Consider the following 19,232-nt stretch of genomic DNA (forward strand, 5'->3'; position numbering starts at 1 on the left):
TAGAAATGATTGTACCAGTCAGTGCGACCCTAAATTGCTTCTGGACTAGATGTGGGGTGGCTTCCTCCTCGGTTCATTCTTCTGCATTGTGCAAACAGCAGCCCCTTCCCCAGAGCGGGGCCTTCAAGTCAGCCAGCGGACAGGCTGATACTATCCGGCGCTCTGGTCCTACTTATTTTTTACCTTACTCTTTTTAAATATCTTGTTTTATGTCATACAATATTACAGTCATGCATATAAATAACTTATGAATAAATATTTATACATATATTGGTAGCATATACCATATACTCTTTGTTTTATTAAAAGTCACATAAATCAAAATACTTTAGAGGCCACCTGTGTAGATATTAGAAAGGACTCTGGGCCAGTACTAGAGAATCATGAATTTGAGACCTACTTTAGCCATTTATTAGTCATGTTAATTTGGTCAGCCTTCTGTTTTATAATCTGTAAAATGGCAGTAAGGATACCTGTCCCTGCCCCTCTCACAGTATTGTATTGAGGAAGAAATAATATAGCCATACGTAGGATTATTTGTAAACACTATGAATGCTGTGTAAGTTGTATTATATTTTCAACATTTAAAATTATTTCCTTGAACATATTCAATATACCACATACATTTTATAAAGACCATATTTTAAGTAATTCAAGGAGAAAAATGATCAGAATTTAACAATTCTGTAATTTTAACAGAAATTTGGTTTTTCCAACTTCCAGAAAGTTTTGATAGCCAGATATTTTAAACAAAATAAACTTGGGAGCTTAAAAAGGAAGGAGATTAAAAGTAAGTTTAAGAGCTAATCTGTAACCACAGGAGAAAGAAATTAAGGGAAAGGATGGGAAAATAAAGGCTTTAGAAATAAAGAACTGATAAAAGAAAAACTGGAGTGCTATAACATGCAGTGCCAGTATTTGATGCCAACAGTTAATTATCTTATAAATCTTTGAAAGTATTTCGTTGGCCTGTACTAGTCATTGAATGAAAATATTGAGATTAATAGCAAATTTACTCAGTGGATTGAGCACCGGCCTGCAAACCGAAGGGTCGCAGGTTCAATTCCCAGTCAGGGCACAGGCCTGGGTTGGGGGCCAGGTCCCTGGTTAGGTGCGCTCGAGAGGTAACCACACATGGATGTTTCTCTCTCACTTTCTCCCTCCCTTTCCCTCTCTAAAAATAAATAAATAAATAAACAAATAAATAAAATCTTTAAAAAAACAAAAAAAAATAGCAAATTGTTCACTTCTTTTTCTAATGCTGTTACCACTTACAGGCATTTAAAGATGCCATCGTGTATGAAGTGGGAATTTATTTTCCTTAGTGTTTAAAAACTCTCAGGCATTTGTTTTTCCTCTTATTCCAGTATGTGTGGTTTTTTTTCTGCACCACCAAGCAATTAACTCAATTCTTACGCAGTCAGCCTGGAGATAGCATCAGATCCCAAAGGACAGGAGCTCAGCACTGCAAAACCCCCCCTCCCCACATCACTTCAGACACCAATCTCAAGTCCAGTTCGTCACCATTGCTTCTGACTAACCAGCTATAGGTTGCAGGTTCTCACAAACCCTTCTTGGGGTTCAATTAATTTGCTAGAGCGGCTCACAAAACTGAGAAACTTTACTACATTACCAGTTTATGCTAAAAGGATATAACTAGGAACAGCCAGGTGGAAAAGATACATAGAGCAAGGTACCTGGGAAGGGTGCAGGGCTTCCTGCTCTCCCATAGCAAGATGCTCTCCCCGTACCCTGACCTGTTCAACAACCTGGAAGCTCTCCAACACAATCCTTTTGTTTAGGGAGGCTTCATTGCGCAGGCATGATTGATTGAAGCATTGGCCTTTTGGTGACTGAACTCAATCTTCAGCCTCTCTCCCCTCCCTGGGGCCTTAAGGTTCCAGTCCTCTAATCACTTGGCTGGTTTCCCTGGCAACCAGCCCCTACCCTAGGTTACCTATGGTATGGACATTCCAAAAGTTGCCTTATTAACATAAGAAAGACATCCTACCACTCCCTGCACTTAGGAAATTCCGAGGGTTTTAGGAACGCTGTGCCACAAAATCAGGATGAAGGCCAGCACAGATAACACACCCTTTTCATTATAAAATCTTTTATTACAAAATTATATGCATGTAGTTCTGTAACACAATATCCCACTCAAGCATACCAAATGACATTTTAGGTGAAATATTCCAATTAAAACTATAAATTATTACACCCATATTATTACCCTACCCATCACACTCAATCAGGTGTTACTTCTGCTGGACCCTGCGTACTTCTTATTATAAATGACTATCTCACTCTTATTTTTCTCTCTATCTCAATTATAGGTTGAAGCTCCATTCATACCAAAGTTCAGAGGTTCTGGAGATACCAGCAACTTTGATGACTATGAAGAAGAAGATATCCGTGTCTCTATAACAGAAAAATGTGCAAAAGAATTTTGTGAATTTTAAATATGAGCAACGAGATGATATCAGAACTCGCGCTCAGTACTTTGCACTCTAGAGAGAGAAGGGTGGAGCTGAGACCGTCCTTGTTGAAGCAGTTAACCTAGTTCCTTCATCCCAGCGACTGAGGTCTTGATTGCCATCATCTGTGTGTGCACTCTGCGTCCACCTGTGTAACAAGGCACCACTAAGCAAGCATTGTCTGTGCCATAACACAGAACTAGGCACTTTCCTGCTTCTCTTTGGTTTGCCTTTCTCCTCTCCTCCTACATCCATTTGTTCCCTTTTTCCTTTTCCTTAGTTTTTCTCCAAACAGTGCTCCATTTTTTTTTTTTTGTTGGTGTTTCAAATGGGCAGTGTTATGGCTATGTGATATTTGAAGGGAATGATAAGTGTTCCTTTTAGTAGTCCTTGCCAATATTTCTGTTGGTCAATGACTTGAAGATATACTTTCTAATAATTATTTTTACTTTGTAGTTCAGACTCAGTTTTGCCAGAACTCTTGACAATTTTTGAAGATAGAATGTTTTATTATCAAGAAAATATATACAAATTAAAACAGTAACTTTCTTCAAACTTATTGTTCTGGCAATAAATTTGGATGGACTAATAATATAGGGTAGATAGACACAGCAATATAGATTCCTATAGATCAAAGGTTCTATTCTCCCCACTTCTTTTTATAGCATCCTCCCCTTGAGTAATTAAGTGACCAGCTTGAGCATTGTGACAAATGTGTCTCACTCACAGAAAAAACTAATGATATGGGTTATGATCAGCTAGTTTCTCTCACTTGGCGTCGGCATTTCTGTAGGTATTAGAGTTCTAAGATTTCTAAATCTTGACTGTTCCGTGAGGGCTTTAGCCAGTATTTTAATAAAACATGACTAATGAAAGTGACAAAATTTTAAGTTTCTCAAATAAGCCCTCATTGTAAACTTTTTAAAGGAAAAGAAACTAAAAAGAACGTTAATGTGGACAAATACTTGGCTAACTCAAACAAGTGGCTTAATTATTGTAAACAGTATAGACATGCTCTTATGTAAGTGAGAGTTTTCTTTTGTGTTTGCTTTGCTATGTTTCATCACAGTTAGGAGCAAAGAAGCCCTTGCCAGGCCATCATGGCGGCGCGCCTCAGTGGGTGTCAGCCTGAGGCAGAGGCACCACGGCAACCTCGGCTTTCATCCTGTGCCTCATCAGTGAGGAGAGAGACAAAATTTATAAAACTGCCACAATGGCATTAGAATGGCAGGTGTGATATTTTCAGATATGTAATAGTTTCCAGCCTCTTTCCTTTCAGCAAACAGAATGAGTGGTCATGCAGGTATAGCATTGGAGTTTAGTTTTTTTACATACTCTTTTGCCAACTGACTTAACAACGTTGTGGTCATGTGGAAATTTCAAGCACTTTTGCACATTTAGTTTAGTGTTTGTTGAGAAACCATGGCTTAACTCAGTTTTTAAAATATTTTTATCTTTGCTTTAAAATTTTCCCATCTGGTTTTCTTTCTGTGAGTCAGTGACCTATCTTAAAAGAACACACCAAAAGAGTTGAAAATAAACTGGCTCATTTTTTTATGATCAATTTACATGCATATAAGATATTGTTTTTAATCCAACTGATCTTAATGTATATAAGCATCTTATTTGCTTCCTCATTGGTGCAGGTAGGGCACTGACTCTACTTCTTTTCCTCTCTACCACACCCTTGCATAACCTTTGAAGACATTGAAAAAGCCTGTCTGCGATGTTCTCTGGATCAATTTGTACATCTTTTGAATGTCAAGTGTTTCTGCATGGTTATATCATTTATAAGCTGGTACTGATTTCAGCTTTTGGTCCACCTATATTTAAAATGTGCAAAAAAAAAATGAACTACTTTGCTGTAGCAAGTTTTGATGTAACAAAAATATATCATGTTCATAAGCTTATAAAATATCGTTTGTACAAAATACTTTAATTAGGTTTTTTTTGTATTTCATTTAGACCCAAGAACATGCTGATCATTGTATTCTATATGTATGTTACAAATTCTATGGTAGCTTTGTTGTATATTATTGTAAAATTATTTTAATAAATCATGGGGATGACAATTTGATTATTACATTTTAGTTTTTGGTAATTAAAAAGATTTCTATGAATTCTAAAAATATTTTTTTTAATGGAATTACTACTGCGCAGCATCACTTGCTGTAGAATCTATCTGGGTAGATGATGCCTACTCAATACATTGGTTTTGAGGGCTATTTAGCCATTCCATTTTACTTTCTATTTAAAGGACACGAGCAAGCTTTTAAATATATCGAGGGAGTTTATTTCCAACCAATCGAGTACACTGAATTAGAATATCTTAAAATTATATAAAGTTCTCAGTTTCTGCCACAATGTAGACAAGAACAATATATAAACTTGAATAAGAAATAAATGGCATGAATCAGTATTTAACTTCAAATTACATTATTTGAAACAGAAGGAATTACAGTTTTACTTGGTAAATAATAAGAAGATGGCATTGTAGAAGAAAGAACCCTAGGCTGAAAGTCGAGGCCTCCGTTTGAGGCCTGGCCTGGCACCGCCCGCAGGACCTCTGCTGCGGTTCTCTGCGCTGCACAGTGGAAGAGTCCCATTAGGCAGTTCCTGAAGTCCCTTCTAACTTTCACAGGTTGTGATAAGATTCTTTTTACGACAGTTTGAGGGGATCACGTGCTTTGAAGTAAATCTTGTTAAGATGATCTTTTAGGGCATTTCTCTCTTCCAGTGTTCGTACAATTCTTTGAATATCCTGAAAAGCTCATGTCCGTTTAGGTTCCCTCCTCCTTCACTGATGCTCAGTATCTAATTGATATCAAACTGTCAACCTACCCAAAAAAGAAGACATTGTGGCTTGTGGGTATTGCTATCATGTTTTTGATATGTTCTCATATTGACTGCCCATTGGCCTGAAAATACTCATTGTAAGCTTGAAAAAAAATCATTTTTCTTTCCCACGGATTGTTTTTCCTGCTTATTATAAGAATCAAATGAAATAATGTATGTGAAAGCACCTTGTAACCTGTAACCTATCAATGTAAAATGTTAAGGTGTATTGTTATTTCATTAATTACTTCTTTGTTTAGAATGGAATTTCCTCTGCACTACTGTAGCTAGGAAATGCCGAAAACAACTGTGTTTTTTAATTAATCAATAACTGTAAAATTAAAGTATCTTCAAGGGATAAAAGAATTTATTGAGTATTGAATTGTATTTCTTGCCTTTCTCTCCTGATTTATTTTCTGTGGATACCACAGATGCTTACAGATTCTTAATTTGTATGTGTTTGGGTTGGTCTTTTGGAAGAGGGAACAGAGCAAGACGAGGAGGAATGTCCAACTGGGTCTTCACTAAGAAACTACTAGATTCATTCCATAATTTTCAAAAAGTGTCTCTACCTCTTCCTCATGCTATTAGTTCAAGTTATGAAAATATCCATCTTTAAAGGATTGTCACTACAAGGTATCTTATCCTCTTATTATCACAGTGAGCTGTGAATTTATACATTTTTCTCCAGAAGTGCTTTTGAGCTTCACATCACCCCTTCCAGTTTTAGCCAGGTTGATTAGTGTATGTTTCTGTAATTGTCCTTGACCTCAAGAAATAATTTTTTAGGTAGTTATTTTAATAGCTTACCAATTTTATTACTATGATTGTTACTGCAAACATGTATAAATATTGATGCATTTTAAAGTCTGATGCTGACTATTTTTATACCAGTACTTACTTCATTTTATCATTGTTAGAGCTTAATATAAATTCCAGTTTGCTTATTTCCCTGTATAACTAATTACGAAAATCTGAACAGATAGATCTTCATGCAGAACTATCATTATTTGAATTCCATTTAGTTTTTCTTATGCACAAATATTGAATATGAAGTTAAATACTTCCATTTTCCCTTTCCTGAACATTTTCTACATGCCTTATCTAATAGCTTTTTGTGTTCTCTGATAAGGACTGAATTGTATTCCACCAAAATTCGTATGTTGAAATTCTAAACCAAAGTATTACAGATTATGCCTGTATTTGAAGATAGTGCCTTTAAAAAGATAAGGTAATTAAGGTAAAATGAGGTCATAAGGATGGACTCTAAGCCAATGTGACTGGTGTCCTTGTAAGAAGAGATGATCAGGACACAGAGAACACATAGACCGAAGGAAGACCATGTGAAGATGTAAGAGTGAGATCTTAATATCTACAAGCCAAGGAGACAGGCCTCAAAAGAAGCCAACCCTCATGACACCTTGATCTTGGACTTTACCTCCAAACCTGTGAGAAAATAACTTCCCATTGTTTAAGCCGCCCAGTCGTACTTGTGATGGCTGTCCTAACAAATTAGTACAGCTACTGAGCATACTCCCACGTACACTGTATTCTCATGATGAAAGGCTTGCATTGATCTTCCTTCGAATGCTTTATACTTAGTCAAAACTAAACTAATTTACCATAAGCTAAATTTAAAAAAAAAAATCAGATATGAGTAGAATGTGCGGTCACAAACCTCAATGCACCTGCTATCTTGTTTCTATTGTTTCCTGGAATGCAAGCAGGAAACAGGAAACTGTCACTACTGAAAGCAGGGGCAAGCCTGGGCAACTGACACCACTCCTGGGTCCTGGTCAGACTTACCCTGGGCATTCTGCTATCCTCCTGAAGCAGTGCTAATACAACATGAAACTGAACACACCGGACTCACAGAGTTGAGAGTCTCCGCCAATATCTTAATGGTGAAGTTAATGAAGTGGCTAAAAGGAAAGGGGGAAGGGGTATACAGGGTTGAGACACAACCCCAGGTGGTTTGTCATCTGATTGTTAGTAGATAGTAATGCTCACAGCAAATGATGACCCTGAAGTGTTGGTTTTTGAATGTTACTGTAACGAATTACCATAAACCTGGTAGCTGAAAACAACACAAATTAGTTATAGGAGTCTGACATCTGACGTGAGCCTCACTGGGTTGAAATCAAGGTGTCATCAGGGCCGTATTCCTTTCTAGAGCCCCTGGGGTGAAAGCTTGTGTCCCTGTGTTTTCCATAGTCCACTTCTGGAGCCTGCTCACTTTCCTTGACTCACAGTCCCACTCTTCCATCTACAAAGCCAGCAACATCGGACCGAGTCCTTCCCATATTGCATCCCTCTGACTTCCTCTTCTGTCCCGTCTTTCACTTTTAAAGATCCTTGTAAATTGAGCCCACCTGCATAATCTAGAATACTCTCCACATTTTAGTATTCGCTAGTGAGCAACCTTAATCCCTCATTTGTTGTATAACCTTACACATAGCTTCTGGGGACTCAGGCATGGACATCTTAGGGGGAGGAATTGTACTGCTACCACACTTAAGAATGTCATTTTCGGTGGAAAATGTTATCTGAAAAATGGGAGCCAAGACAATCCCCACAATTCAAAGACAACCAAGGCTTAAACTGAGATTTTCTTGAAGCATAGGGCTGAGCATGCAGTGAATACTCAAGTACATTGTCATGGAATTTAACTGAGTAGCAATATCAGTCTTGTGTACCTTGAAAGATACTCATTATCATTATAAATCAGCAAATTGCAAATTAAAACCGTAACTAGATAACACTATATACCAAAAGAATGACTAAAATTAAAAACAGATAATACCAAGTCTTAGTGCAGATGATAGAGTGACTGGAACTGATACGCATTGCTAGTAGGAATATAAAATGGCACAACCACTTTGGAAAACATTTTGGTAGTTTGTTATAAAGTTAATCATTCACTTTTATGACTAGCTATTCTACTTCCAGGTATTTACCCAAGATAATGAAAACATTTATACACACAAAGGCATAAGTATTCACAAAATCTTTATAAGAGTCTCAAAACTGAACAATCCAAATATCCAGCAACAGGTGAATGAATCAACAAATGGTGGTATAGCCATACAATGGAATACAACTCACCAATAATAAAGAATAAGCTACAAATACAAGCAGCAATGTGAGTGCATCTAAAAAGCATTTTGGTAGGGTGCATTTTTCAAAACTCATTAACTGTATACCTAAAATGAGTATATTATACCTTTGTAAAGATGACTATTTAACAAAATAAGCAATTTTGAAAAAGTACATTTTAGAATAGATATAACTATAGTAGTGATCTGAAAGATATGGTCTAGGAAACCTCTGAATTAGTGTTTAAAAGATAAAGAAAAATATCAAAGATAAGTTAAAAATGGGAATTTAGCTTCAGGAGACATAATTGTCTAAAAGTTATAAAAGAAAGACAAAAAATGGTAATGACTTCAAAGTTCTTTTTTTTTTTTTATGTGTAGAAATTTATTTCTTTGTAATGAGCCTAAATATTTTTCTCTCTTTTAGGAGTTTCATTGAGGCAAAATTGACTGATGAAGTTCTGGCTGATTGTTTTACTTAGACTTTAATACCTAGGCAAAACTATTGTTTCATTATAAGGAGGGGCTCTAGTTTCCAGGCACCCTAACCCTCTGGCATTAGACAGACCTGCCTGACGGGAATTGGTGGTAAAATACTGAAGGGAAGAAGAAAGTACGTTTAGAGTGTCCCCTCCTCGTCTTTGATCTGTACTATCTCCAGAGTTCTCCACTGTCCCAATTCCTTGTCACTGTCCTGGCTCCACGTTCTGCCAGATAGGCCTAGGTCCTGAGCTCTATGAACCCCAGCTTTTCTTTACTAGTCCTAGGGCTGATAGAGCTCCCTGCTGTTCCTCATCATTCTAATACTTGTCTTTATTTTGGGCTGGCTTTATAAACTTTTTTAGTAATATTATAACTGGCACTTATTTTTGTTATATGAAGTACAGCTCTTCAACTATTCTTCCGTCACCTGGGTAACCAGCTTCTTCTATTGAATCTTTTCTGTTGAAATATCTAGGATGGTTTTTATTTTTCTGACTGGACCCTGATCGATGTTCCCATTATCGCCACTCCTATTCTACATTTTACCGAAGGATCCTAGCTATCCCAGTAAGGGAACGATTTCAAAGGGTGGCCACGCTTTGTGAAGCCTCCCCAGAAGTGGGAGTTGTCATATACCCTCCTTTTCCACTTCCTGTTGTAGTCAATGAAGGGCGTTCATACCGTTGTGAGAAAGAGGGAGGGGGAGAAGAACAAAAGTGATCTTAGTCACCACCGTAAGAGAAGAAACAACAATGCTAAATGAAAGACCATTCCAAATAAAATAAATTGTGAAAGTTTTCTATCTCCTGATGCTCAAAAAGGAACTTCTAAAAATGTATTTTAAGAAGAAAGATGGTCCCAGAAAGAGAAGAAATAGCTTCTGGGAAGCCTAAAGGAAAGAAAGAAGAGAGAAAAAGTATCCCTACAATATCTTTGTGAATAGGAAATGAGAGACACAGAAGAGCTTTACAAATTAGAACACTCAAATCTGGTTGGAACTTTAAAGACACATACACCGTCCTTTTATGCTCCCTCCTTCCTTCCTAAAACATGTGGAAATACACAGAGGTAAGGCGGAGGGAGGGGGGAGGTGGAAGCCACAGACTTACTGACATAGAAAAAAGGCTTTTTGCTACAATGAGATAATGACAGTGCATGTGGAAGAAAAAGATAAAGAGGTTAAAGAAATTTCAGGGATGGTAGTGGACATTGAGAACAAAGATGATCCTCTACTGTCATCCCTAAACTAAGAAACTAGTGAATGAAATAGAAAACATATTCAAATATATCATACAGAAATTTTTGCTAAAATAAAAAACTGAATTTATATATTGAAAGAATATACTGTTTTTCAGGAAAATATGACACAGAGTTTTTAACACCAAGCCATATCCTGGTGATGGTTTTGAACTTCAATGATTAAAACTTCATGCCTACAGGTCAAGTAACTCCAAGGTGAAGATAGAATCAGGCTAGCCTCAGGTATCTTCATACTACCACTCAGTGCCAAAAGGAAATTAAGCAATGGCTATAAAGTTCTAGAGGACAGAATGTATGAGCTAAGAGTATTATACCCGGCCAAGCTGCATTTAATTTAAAGTCATAGGACTGGTACCTTTGAACAACAAGAGAAATAGAAAACCTATGCACCCTCCACATCCAACTGAACATATGAATCAAAATTTAAAAAAGCTTTGTAATAGAGAAGCAGTGATAAAATCCCATGGTGAACATTATTAAATTTGTCCAAATGTCATACTAAATGATAAGCAACTATGGTAATTACAATTATAGAACCAAATGTAAATGTTTTAAACCTTGGAAAAATTAGAATAACTATCAAAATTGGATAGTAGGAAAGGAAAGTAAGACTGGTAATTTCCTTACCTTTTATGGCAGGAAGTCAACTAATATTATAGAATCTAAAATTAGTACATGTGGTTAAATAATGACTCTTACTTCTGAAAGACTTTTTAAATAATTTTGCAGTTCTTTTATGAGGAAGGAGCATTTATCAGCAGCTTCAATTTCTTTCTCATATGTTTATGTTATTTCAGTTTCTTTTGGTAAATTAGATTTTATAATATAAGTAGAATTAAATTGATGACTTTCTACTGAAAACTATGATACAAGTTTTAGAATTAGTGCTATGTAGTTTTCTCTCACATATATACATATACACACGCACCCCTTCTGTCTCTGTATAAGCAAAGGGAGAAGCCTGGAATACTGTTACTGATGATATGGGTTATTTTATAATTTCTTCTCTGCACTTTGTCAAGTTGTTTAAATTTTTAATGTAATTAACCAAGAGAAAGTAATTAATAAAAAATTGCCCCAAAACATAGCATTGATATTTTTATCGATGTCAAAAATCATCAAATATCATGAGACTTCCCCTTAGTAATTAAGGCATTTTCACCAGTTAAATCTTCTTAAAAAATCCTGATCCCTTCCTATCAAGATTGAAAATGAGATACTATTTCACTGATGATGTTTTTGAGCAAGCCACCAGATATCACTTAAACGGCCTCACTAGCATTATCATTGTTATTTAGAAAATGTTTTCATCTCAATCTTCATTTCCAAGCTCATGAGCACCCTTCCTTTTAATAGCCAGACCAATGTCATGTGGGAAAAAAGGCTAGTCTTTGCAGTCCATTTCATTTCTTCACACAGTATGCTAAAAGCTCATACTCAAGGATCACAACCAACTTATTAAACTTTTTACTACTTTCTGTAATAATAAGGCAAGGTTAGGAAGCACAAAGCTCAATTAGTGCAGACTGTTCTCGGTGAATAACTCATGTGGTTATTGACATCCCAAAAAAGACTTTCGTTGAAGTAGCAATGTCCTTCTTTGCTTACTCATCTGTGGATAACTCATTCCTGTCTATACCATGACTCAGAAAACAATCCCTGATTAAACAAAAGGCTTCTTCCGTGTGATGAAAAAATAAAAAGTTGCGGAGCACTTCTCCTTCACGTGTATTCAGCACCTTACACCCAATGTAAGACTACTCACCAGTGGTCCTCCCTACATTGCTCTCAGTTGTATGCCACCAATTTTTTTTCTCATTTTGCTTTTCCTCCATACATATTTGTCATTTGTTTGGGGCTGGTTTTGCATACTTCTTAATGTGGTATGAATAGCACCATTTCTTGATATAAGAAAAAAAGACTGAATCTTGCTTTTGTACTTCTGGAATTGTTAGTAAAGACTCTCTCATTAGCAAGTGACAGACCACACAAGAAGAATGGCTTTAACAAAAAATGGAAGTAGTGAACTCACAAACCAGAAGTCCGAGCTTGGACTTCTGACTTCTGTCACAATAAGATCTAAATGATCAAACTCTGTCAGCTGAACTCTGCCCCTTTCTCTCCAACTCTTGGTGCTGCTTTCCCCAGAACTGACTTCATCTTCCACAGGCTCTCTCCATGGGGCAGAAATGAAAACCACCCCCTACTCCAGGCCAATACATGCAAAAGAGTTTACGGTCCCTGATGAAGGAGAAGGAGGTCTTTCCTGCATTATGTCAATCCTCAAATGGGATATACATGATTTACAGCCGCACCAGAATTACATGGATTGGGGGATGAGTAGTTTTCCAAAGAAAGATGTGCTGGTCAGAAAGGAGAAACAGCAATATTCACTAAAACCTCTTCTACATTGTCAACAACAAAATCCAATAATTTTGCATGGAAAAAAATTACTTTGTGTGTTCTGGAAAATATTTATGAGTTTACTAGAGTGATAAGTGTAAAAACTTCACTGGTACCATACTACTTATTAAGAATTTATCCTAATAAGCAACATCATGGGCTAGGAACAAATCCTACAAATAAATTTTGCAAAATCTTACTTTCAAAATTTTCTGGTTCTTTCTTCTTACCAGTTTTATGCTTCTTCTGCTTGTGGGAAATCATCAAACTCAGATTTGTCCCCGCCCCAAAAAGATTGATAATAAATATTCTCACTGGAATCTACTTCACTATTTAAGTTTTTAAAATTATTATAAAGTTTGTTATTTTATCACTATTTTTATATTTTAATAAACTCTTTGGAGACATTAATACATTCCTAACAAAATGTGAAATTTAACAATAGCATGTAATTAATGTAAAATGTTATTTAAAACAAACTACAACTTGTTGAATGAAAGTTATTGGGGAAAATGATCAAACAGCACTTGTAGAACAGTACAGTAGTTAAAACATGTTCATGAATTCTTTGACATTTCTCCCATAGAGAAATGAGGTGCCCTCTCCCTTTGAAACTGTTTTGACTTTAGTGAGTTGTTTCTTATCAATATTGTTTAGTAAAAGTGACAGTGTGTGACTTCTAAGGCCAAGTCATAAAAAGCAATGCAGCTTCAACCTTGTTCACTGTGATATTCTGATTTGGAGGCCTGAGTCACCATGTAGAAAAGTTCAGTTATTCCGAAATGTCATGCTGAGAGGAAGCCCAGGCCATATGTGGAGACCACATTTAGATATTTGAGTCAATATCATCACCTGAGGTCCAAGCCAACAGCGAGCAGGAATCACCAGGCCTGTAAGTAACGCTGCCTCCCAGCGATACCAGTGCCCTCCTTGGAGCCGCTCCCAGCTGCTTAGTGCTCCCAGCTGAGGCTCCAGGCATCTTGGTGCAGAAACAAGCCATTTCTGCTCTTACTTGTTTGAACTTGTGATCCATGACATCTCTGAACATAATAAACTTGTTCTAAGAGGCTAAGTTTTGGGGTAATTTGATATGCGACAACAGATAACTGGAGCAGGCATATCCTCATAAAATATTAAGAACGTAATGGTTAAAATCATAGTAAGACTCTATTGTGTATATATCAGCTGGGCAAAAGCTAAAAAACCTAAGAATATAATTGTGGCAAAAATGTAGGGCCGTTGGAAATGTAAACTGGTCAACCATTACAGAAGGCAAACCTGGCAAACTCTAGTAAAATTGCCCATGCACATGCCTAGTGACCTCAGTTCTCCTCATGGCAATATAGCCTAGAGAAACTCGTGGGCCCATTGGCGGATATGTATAAAAAATATTTGTTGCAAAATTGCTTGCCATAGCAAAAAAATATAAAGCAATCTGAGTATCCAGCAAATTGAAAATGAATAAACAAACAGAGGTAAATTTACATGATTGAATTCTATGTAGGAGAGAAAATGAATCCCAGCTATAAATATCAACACGGATGAACCTCAGGAACAAAAAATACGAAGGGAGGGGAAGGTAACTGCAGAAAAATCTGTAAGTTCACCCCAAGTTCTATATCTATATATACCTCAGCGGAGTGACTAATAGCAAAGATTATGAAGCCAGACTAACTAATTGGATTCAGATTAACTCACGTGTCAACTGTGTGTCTCTGGGAGAGTTGGCTAACCCATCTGGGATTTATTTCCCTTATTAGTAAAATGGGGATAATAGTAATTAAAATATTACTGATATCATAGAAGATTTTGTGAAAATTTAGCATTTTTCATGCCCTCGTAGGAATGCCTGGAACATTATAAATGCTCATTTGGCTAATATTATTTATCAAATTAAAACAGTACATAAAAATGCTGACCGCTAAATTCAGGATAATGGTAACTTCTGGGATAGGGTCGAAACAGAGGATGGAGATGAAACTTAGGCGGGGAACCCAAGGGGCTCCTGTTGTTTTATCAGTGTTTCCCTCCTTAACCTGGATGGCACATGCATGAGTGCCCATTATATTTTACACTTTTTTGTATCTCTTAAATATTCCATAATAATTATTGAAAAGAACAAAAACTATCATGAAAATTTTCTGGGAAAACTTTCATAAAGGTACATATTAACTTTTTAAAATGATACTTCAGGACTAAGCCAATGTGGCAATGCCTTTCCTCATCAATGAACAATAGAAATGTTGAGCAAAATAGAAATATAATGCCAAATCTCAGATGATTTCAGAAGAAAATAAAGGAAATACTCAGGTGCTTCATCAGAATTGTGGACTAGCTACAGGCCCTTGGGACTAGGCTGGGAGTTTCATTGCCCACTAATATTGGGAGAGGAGATGTGTCCTTAGACACGTACAAAAAGAATAGCAGATCCTTTTGTATTAAACCTAAAGCCTGAATATCAATGAAAAGGATACTGGAAAAACTCCAGCTTCCATCTTTGGCCAATAAGAGGCAAGAAGCTTGTCATAGGGAGGGGGGAGGGGCATGCAGAGAAAAAGAAAAGACAGTTTAAGAAATTTTGTCCCCAAGTTTGAAACTCACACAGATGTGAAGTCACAATGTGTGATTTGGAAACTGAAGCAGAGGAATTAACAGCGAAACTTGTCTAGGGCTAAATTCCTCTGTCAGATATAAATTCAATACCATGTAATGGTGACACCTCCACAACTCAATATCTTCCTTATGAAGAAAAATCTAAAAGTCATATTTAAAAAATTACAGATCACATGAGGAAATCAACTGTCATGAGGGAAAGCTGGCAAATACTAGTACAACAAAATGGGAAATTAGCACTCTAACAGCCAAAAAACCAGTAGCCTATCCTTAAAAATTAAACTTTAAGCATATGGAAAGATCAGGAGATGAATCAAATAAAAATTATAGAAATAAAATATATACTCATTGAGGAGAGAAACAGCAGACTATTATTGCATAGTTACCTATGTACAGGGAAAGAGAAAATTTAAAAATTAAAAAGGAGAATTCAGAATGTGGCAGAGAGAGATGAAAAATCTGTAGAATAAAATGAGAAGATCCAAAATATATCAAAAAGAGATCAGTAGATATTCACTTTTCAGAGCAACAATGACCGAGAATTATCCAGAATTAAAGAAACATGAGTTTTCATATTGAAAAGTACATCAAGACCATGGATAAGTGAATGAAAGCAAATGTACACTAGATACAGCAGAGAGAATGGTAGAGCATCAGAGAACGTGAGAAAATCTTCAGAGCTCCCAGAATAAAAAAGTTACCTACAAAGGATGATAATTAAATAGGCTTTTTTATCTGCAAAAATAGTACTGTAAGATCACAGAATAATAACTTCAATAGCTGAGAATAAATATCTGTCAACCTACAATCCCATTTCAAGTTAATCTCTTTTTCAAGAGTGAAGGAGGCAGAGAAGACATTTTCAAAGTCAGCCCCTTACTAAGAGAAGTATTTTTAAAATTTACTTCAGTGAGAAAATAAGCCCACAAGAGTAAAATACAAGAAGCAATAATAAACAAAGGAGCTGGAAAATGTGTTAATAAGCATTCACCATAAATAAAATAAAAGTTTGTGAAGTGATTATGAATAAGATTATTTTATGGCCACAGCCATTTCTAACTACACTTTGAAAGACACTGAAATAGGTTTTCCTCCAATAACTCAAAGGTGGTTCATTCTTAGTAAATCATTTATTTTGTTATTATAACTCTCCATATTAATATCCATTCCTAGTTTGAAATTTAAAAAATAACAGTAAATTATAAATAGAAGAAAGCTTTATTAATGTGATAGTGGTAATCCCCAAGAATCCTGTCACAAACATTTACTTTATAGTAAATATTAGAAGCACTTACATTTAAGTGAAGAATAAGACACAATTATTATTCAACCTTTTCTTGAGAACTTAATGCAATAACATTAGAAAAAATAAACAGAGGTTTAAATATTGGCACTAAAGAGCAAAATATATCTGCATTGAAAATCTAAGACAATAAATTAAAAGTGACTGGACTTAAATAAAATAAAAAAGTGACTGGACTTAATAAGAGAGCAGAATAAGATGGCTAAACACAGAATTAACCTACCAAAATCAATTGTTTTCTTGTATGACTCAATTATAATTGGAAATGTAATTTTGAAATCCTACTCAAATGTCAACAAAAAGTTTAATACAGTAAAGAATGTGTTTAACAAGTGTTAGTGAGGATGTAGAGAAAAGGGAACCTTGATGCATTTTCTGGTGGGAATGCAGATTGGTGTAACCACCAAGAAAAATGGAATGGAAGGTCCTCCAAGAATTAAAAATGAAACTGCCTTATGACCTAGTGATTCTACTTCTAGGTATATATGCAAAGAAACTCAAAACAGTAATTTCAAAGAACATATGCACCCTTATGTTCACTGTAGCATTATTTCCAGTAACCAATGTATGGAAGCAACACAAGTGCCCATCAATAGATGAGTGGATACATATGTATAATAGACTATTACTCAGCCATAAAAAAGAATGAAACCTTATCACTTGCAACACAACATGGGTGGACCTAGCGGGTATTATGCTAGGTGAAATAAGTCAGTCAAAGAAAGACAAATACCATATGATTTCACTTATATGTGGAATATAAAGAATAAAATAAATAAAATTCAAACAGACTCACAGACATGGAGAATAGATGGATGGTTTTCAGAAGGGAGGGAGTTGGGGGACTGGGTGAAAAAGGTGAAGGGATTAAGAGGTACAAACTGGTAATTACAAAATAGTCACAGGAATGTAAAGTACAACATAGGGGATATAGTCAACAATGTTGTAATAACTATGTATGGTTCCAGGTAGTACTGAAAATATCAGGGGGAATACTTTGTAAAGTATATGCATTGTCTAACCACTATGCTGTATATCTGAAACTTATACCAAATAATATTGAATATAAGTTGTAATTGAAAAATAACGGTAAAAATAAGAATACAACAAAAAAGAAGCAAGATCTGATTGGAGAAAACTGTAAATCTTTATAGAAGAACATAGACTATAACTTGAATAATATACAGAACAATTATGTCCCTAGATGGAAGGAGTGATAAAGACTCTCTCTTTGGCTAAACTTTAGACAGGCTCCTCTGATCCCTCTTTTCGACTAGGCCACATCCTTGGGCTCTGTCTTCAACCAGCCTAGTTCAGTTTTAGAAGAATCCTGTTAAGTCAGTTTAGCAAGACTGGGCCCACCCTCAATATCTGATCACCATGGTCCTTCTTCAGCGAGAATCCTCTTAAGTCGGTTTATCAAGGATCCCCCTACCCTTGATGTCCCCTCTTCCTAATTTTTTATCCACCAGACTTCTTCATTCTGCTTTTTGGGACTAAATCCCACTTGTCTTTGTTATATTAGGTTTTGAGCCTGATCTCTCTTCTCTGTTGTGATAGTCTTGAGATCTATTGCAATACAATAATCCTGAATGAAGGTTTTCTTACCAGTTTAACAAGCATCAGATTTTTTTTTTCTTTAACAAGAGCCAATATTGTAAAAAGTCTCTTCAAATTAATCTCCAAAATGTAATGGTTTCCAATTAAAATCCTAGAGAATTTTTATGGAGCTTATTAACTTTATTCTCAAAATTTCATGGAAGGGTACAAAGGTGATTTTTGTAAAATAACGAAAAAGAGGTACGTTGTCCTGCATGTCTAAAAATTCTAAAGCTACTGCAATTAAAACAATATGGTACTGGTGAGGGGAGAAATAGATCAATAGAAAGAAAGAGTGCAGAAATGTTCCAAGAATCAACAGGAGTTCATAACCTGATGCAGATTGTATTTCGAAGCACTGTGAGATGGGGGGAATAAACTAATATGTAAATAGTATTGAAACAGCTGGTTACCCATTTGAAAATGTTAACACATTATATCAGACATAAGAACAAATTCCAGGTGCATTAAAAAATATAGGCAATAAAAGTCACATTTATTAAAAAGTCAGAATAACACCTGTATAATTTAGAATATGTCTTTCTAAGAAAAACCCAAAAACTCAGGAGCAGTAAAGAAAAAGACTAAATACTCCAAATTTAAACCATAAAGTTGAATTATATGAAGAAAGATCTCCACAAATGAGATTTTAAAATAAATACTATTCTGAAAAAAATTTTGTAATAGGCATTACAAAGGATTAATCTCTACTACACATAAAAATAGCTCTAACAAAAGACATACCAACTAAATGTTAGGAAAAAACGTGAATACTTTATAGGAAAAGTATGAATGACAAATTTTTTTAGAAAGCCCAATTATATATTATATTTCAAGGGACTACAAGATGGCAAAACAATGTAAAAGATTGAGAGAGGTCATTTTTCATGTATAGGAACTCAGAAAACTTCATGGGAAATTGTTTGGGGATTGGCATGTAAAACGACAAAGATGAAGATGTGCAAGATGTGGGATATAAGAAATGGTGAGATTAAACCAAGAGTTAAAGGACGAAAAATCCCAGGTGAAAACAGTAGCAGGCCTAGAAAACGACTGATCCAAACTAGAACAAGAATTTGGAGACTTTTCCAAAAATTCTCTTTTATGGAAAAGGCCAAGATGGATCTCAATAATACATAGGGTAGAGGTGAAAAGCAGAAAAAT

At 35.7% G+C, this 19,232-nt stretch overlaps 1 protein-coding gene across 3 annotated transcripts in view; it reads left to right on the top strand.

The window, feature by feature from the left end:
- The window catches only part of PRKACB (protein kinase cAMP-activated catalytic subunit beta), a 66,075-nt gene extending 60,412 nt beyond the window's left edge, over positions 1-5,663 (top strand). For all 3 annotated transcript variants that reach the window (XM_054566909.1, XM_054566910.1, XM_054566911.1), the window contains one exon: positions 2,337-5,663. In XM_054566909.1, the coding sequence (XP_054422884.1) occupies positions 2,337-2,462 (126 nt within the window). In that variant the 3' untranslated portion in view covers positions 2,463-5,663. The remainder of the gene's footprint in view (positions 1-2,336) is intronic.
- Positions 5,664-19,232: the final 13,569 nt, after the last annotated feature.

Source organism: Pteronotus mesoamericanus, unplaced genomic scaffold (genome assembly GCF_021234165.1).
Source record: "Pteronotus mesoamericanus isolate MK-2021 breed Mesoamerican mustached bat unplaced genomic scaffold, CSHL_Meso_final contig_181, whole genome shotgun sequence".
Lineage (NCBI taxonomy): Eukaryota > Metazoa > Chordata > Mammalia > Chiroptera > Mormoopidae > Pteronotus > Pteronotus mesoamericanus.